Source organism: Palaemon carinicauda, chromosome 3, assembly GCF_036898095.1.
Source record: "Palaemon carinicauda isolate YSFRI2023 chromosome 3, ASM3689809v2, whole genome shotgun sequence".
Taxonomy (NCBI): Eukaryota; Metazoa; Arthropoda; class Malacostraca; order Decapoda; family Palaemonidae; genus Palaemon; species Palaemon carinicauda.
Window position 1 is genome coordinate 49,078,506 of NC_090727.1, and position 5,000 is coordinate 49,083,505.

General features: G+C 36.5%; 1 protein-coding gene across 1 annotated transcript in view; it reads right to left on the reverse strand.

The window, feature by feature from the left end:
- LOC137638858 (uncharacterized) overlaps positions 1–5,000 on the reverse strand; it is a 16,808-nt gene that overhangs the window by 2,791 nt on the left and 9,017 nt on the right. Inside the window, exons 3-5 of the mRNA XM_068371270.1 lie at positions 2,840–5,000; positions 2,170–2,324; positions 1,099–1,258 (exon numbers count right to left, since the gene is read on the reverse strand). The exon at positions 2,840–5,000 is cut by the window's right edge and continues 257 nt beyond it. Coding sequence (XP_068227371.1) covers positions 1,099–1,258; positions 2,170–2,324; positions 2,840–5,000 — 2,476 coding nt within the window. The remainder of the gene's footprint in view (positions 1–1,098; positions 1,259–2,169; positions 2,325–2,839) is intronic.

Below are 5,000 nucleotides of genomic sequence, written 5' to 3' on the forward strand. Positions count from 1 at the left end.
TTGATGTTTGGCCAACATAAAATAGGTTACACTCTGAACAAGGAATGCTATATATTACATTATTATCATTTCCAGAACTATTCTTAATTAACGTGTTTTTTAATGTACAATTATATTTAAACACTACAGCATTGTCTAGTTTTTTCAAAAGGGGTATAACATCTAAAAAACAAACATGAAATGGCAAACAAAGCATATTATTAATTGTTTCCTTCCTCTCTAATTGGACACTAAAATGTTTTCTTAGCCTTATTCATACATTTTTCTAAGAAATATTTGGGATAACAAAGATCTGTTGCAATTTTTTCTATTTTAGTGAACTCGTCCTCAATGTAATCTGGGCTACAAATTCTCAATGCCCTATGGTACATGGAGGAAAAAACTGAATGCTTGATATTTTTAGAGTGACCAGAGTAAAAATGTACACATGAAAAATTATTTGTAGGCTTTCTATATATGGAAAACTTAAATTTATCTAAAAATGGGATACGGTTATTTTCTTCATTTTCTTTAGTAAATTTTATAGATGGTACTAATGAATTAATAATTGAAACAAATCCTTCAAGATTAAAATTTTCTTCTAAAATACCTAGAACATCATCAACATATCGATACCACACAATTTGGGCAGACCACACTGAAGGAATTAATCTAGATTCAAAAATTCCATATATATGTTGGATAAAAGTGAGGACAAAGGATTACCCATAGCCATACCTAAAACTCGTTCATAGTAATCTCCATTAAAACTAAATTTACACTTTTTAATGCACAGGAAAATGAGTTCTATTCATTTTTCCTTTCGTGGCTATAATACATTTTATATTCATCACATATCAGCTTTCAGGATTTCTACACACACACACACACACTGACACACACACACACACACACTGACACACACACACACATATATATATATATATATATATATATATATATATATATATATATATATATATATATATATATATATATATATATATATGTGTGTGTGTGTGTGTGTGTGTATCACAATAATACTCTCTCTCTCTCTCTCTCTCTCTCTCTCTCTCTCTCTCTCTCTCTCTCTCTCTTGAGGAATGATGTGATCCTCACCTCCTTGCATCCCGTGGTTGCAATGTCCGAAGGATGTCCCCAACCTTCTCGGTGTCTTCTTCCTTGACGTCCCAGACATCGACACAGACAAGTGCATCCTCCTTCAAGAAAGGGATGGGGCGACTGACGCTGCTGACGTCGTTGACACTGAAGCGAATAACTGAAAGAGAAAGAAAAAGAAGAGGAGGAAGAAGAACGTTGAGAAAAAGGATAATCAAAACTGAACATTTTCTATGTGTTTCTTTCTTAAGATTCTAAAGGAAAAGGTCAAATGGGAATAATAATAATAATAACTGCAGCAACGAATTTAGAGGCAAAAGGACTAAACACAGTAGAGCAATGTCTCCCTGTGTCTCTTTGAGGTTGCGTTAATGTGTGCGTGTGCTTGTGCGTGTGCGTTTGCGTGCGGGAGTCAGTGTGTGTGTGTGTGTGTGCGTGCACGCGAGCATTGCAGCGGCTCGCATAAAGTATGTCATCAGTCTCCTCATGAAACCCTCACATTATGCACTATCTAAATCACCTCAGCCAATAACAACTCAGCTTTATTTGACTGTCACAATATCATTGGTCAAAAGAAACGTTTTCAAATCCCCTTTTGCTGATTAGTTCTCCCGTTCTGGTAACTCCGCCCACATCCTTGTAGAGAACCAATCAGCGCGGGAAGGAGGCGGAGTCAGGAGGAGCCGCCTTAGTTTCCTATTCATTACAATCATGATCACAATGATTCATTTCTATCATTAATAATTAAATCAACGCCATAGAAATGAGACATTTCCTTTTAATATAAGGAAGGAAAGAAATTAAAACTTAACATTGAAAGCTTTTATATCAACTAAAAATCAGATGAAAACAATATTTCCCTTTTTGTAAAAACAAAACCTGACTGAGACCTCTGAATATAATGTTCCACATCCTTAGAGTAATAATGTTGATAATAATGATGTTAACAATAATATTGATAATAATGACAACGATATTCACAATGAATGACAGGATGAGGGAAAGGAGGCGAGGTATTATAATGCCCCATCAAAGGAAAGAAACAGAGAAAACTCTGTCTTTCTTACCTACCTATAATACCAATTTCAATCTCTTTTGTCTTTTCCAAAGATTGACAGAAGGCGTCGAAGCTAAGTTGGTTTAACTTAGGCGTCCTCATAGAGAGTCGTTTAATATTTGGAGGGATATGGAACGTTGGGTCCCAGATGCCTTGGTAATCCTCACAACTGTTCCAAAGAGAAGAAAAGAAAAGAAAGAAATAGTTATTGGATTTGATTGGGAATTTTATCATCAAGTTGACGATGATGATGATGATGATGATGACAAAAAGGAAAATTAAAAAAGACTAATTTCGTAGAATATGGAAATTAATATCAACGAAAAATGAGAAATTAAAATCGGGACTTTTTTATGTTTAGCCGACTTATTATGAGTCTAATTGTGACAATGATGATAATGATGATACTGACAATATAAAATATATTGTTTACAAGACTTAAGTTGATTATTATACGAAGAGATATGAGTTTCTCTCTCTCTCTCTCTCTCTCTCTCTCTCTCTCTCTCTCTCTCTCTCTCTCTCTCTCTCTCTCTCTCTCTCTCTCTTTATCAGTAGGCCTATATATGTGTGCATGTACATATGTTTGTGTGTATGATCATGTACCAGTGTATTGTCAAAGATAATTGATTATTATATAGATATTGTAATATTCCAAATAACTGTGAAATAATAATAACTTACTCATTTGTGAGTAGATTCTTGATTGACTCTCTCTCTTCTACATTCGGCTCTGAATCTCCTCGGAAATGTTTCAATAGACGTATTTCTGATGGGTTGATATGATGCCGGCAAAGTTGCCTTTGCAGTTCAACTAACCTATGAGCGTCATAAAGGTATATTATGAGATTAATTCTCTCTCTGTTTGGGAGAGGGGGATCTGTGGCTCTAAGAAGGGCAATGTACGCATCAATTGTATGATCTTCAATTTCGGTGTAACTATAAAACAACTTGAACCTCTGTGCTATCCATCTCGAAGAAAAATTATCACATTTGATATTCTTCAAGACTATTAGCACGGAGAGTCTGTTGTTCACTCCCGACCTTACTAGGAGTTCCAGTGCCTCAATCTTGGCATCTTCTGACACCTTCATCTCGTCCCCGTCACCCACATGGAACAGGCTGATCATCTGTATCAGCATATTTTGATATTTGTGAAACCTTTTGGGGAGACTCCCTCCATGATGACTTTCAAAGATCTTTGTAAGTGTGGCCGTGTCTACAGATTGGTCCCAGCATTGATTTGTCACCTTCATACGGAAATAAAGAGCTGCCATGAATTCCATCATCCCTTTATCCGGGAAACTGTAATGAAAGGAGCTTTGGGAAGTGGTCACTTTCTTCAGGAAGGCGCCAATTAGCTCTTCGGCTGGCATTCCCAAACTATGACAAAAGGCAGACAAATTATTGATGGTGGATTCTGGAATATTGATTTCATCATTTTGTAATGCTTTGAATGATTCACAACATAGTTTTTCAATAAACTGCTCAACTCTATCATTTAAGACACTCAGTGGTAAGTGAGCTGTGTGCAGGTTTTTTGCTAAACGCTCCATTAACTTTGAGAGAGACAAAAGGTAAAATTGCCAGTAGAGCTCAGCTTCAGTGGTGATGTTGCTTATAATACCTGGTTTAATCATCCACAGAACTGTTACAAAAGCGAGATTTAAGGGTAGTCCCCACACCTCATGCATAGTGTGCTTTGTTTTCCTCAGATACTGCAACAATTCCTCTAATGATTGCAAAGGAGAATTGGCTGACCCCAATACTGCATAATACTTGCATACAAACTCTTCTCTCTTCTCCTTTGGAATTCCCTCAAGACTAATTGTAGACACAGTTGTGTAATCAGATTTCACTTGATTGTTGAATCTCTCCTCAAATTCAGGTCTGGTTGTCACAATAACACTAAGGTTGCTGGATTTCTTCAGTGTCAAAACATCTTGGAATAATTTTGATGATTTATCATTCAACTCGTCATACCCATCTATGATGAGTAGACATTTGTAAGCCAAACACACATCAATAATTTCATTATCTCGGAATCTCTGGTGAACGTCTCCAAAATACGCCACTAACAAGTCTTTGAAAGATTCAGTGGAATCCCTGCATTCTACACACAAAAGTATGTCATAGTCATTAAGGCCTTCGATGTCATCCTTCTTACTGAGCCAGTCAGAAATGATCATCTTGAGCAGTGTGGTTTTCCCCATACCTGCCATTCCCTTGATCAGTAAGAGTTGACTGGGATTGTCATGAGGTACGTGATTCAGTATCTCCTCTATAGGAACACTACAGGGGCCACTTTCCTCTTCTAGCTTCATTTCTGTGTAAATCTTCTCTACTGGTATGTTGGGGTTAGAAGAGGTTCCTGTTATCAGGTTGAGAGGATTAATGCTTTTCAATTTTTCAAGATGGTTCTTCAAACAAGGGAAGCCTTCCTCTTCCAATAACCTCATCTTTTTTGCGAGGTCAATTTCGCTTTGATAATCATCAAAGACCTCGGTTCCTAGATATCCTTTTCCTATCTCACCAATCCTCTGTCGGGTATCATCAAAAACTCTGTCCATTTCTCTTTCGATTTCCTCTTTATCCTCAGTGTTTACTATATCCCGGAGCACGACAAGTTTTAAGCCCTTTTGAAGTTTTTTTGTAAGTTCATATATTCTATTTATTATGACAGAACATTTTGCTCTGTCTATTTTCAGATTGTGGGCTGTCTCTTTCCAAAGATTCGTTAAGATTGTTAAATACATTTCTGGGTCGGAACCATTTTGTTTGTGCCATTTTTCGTCATTTCTTCCAGCTAAACATCTAGAAAACCGAAGAAGCACATAAATCATAG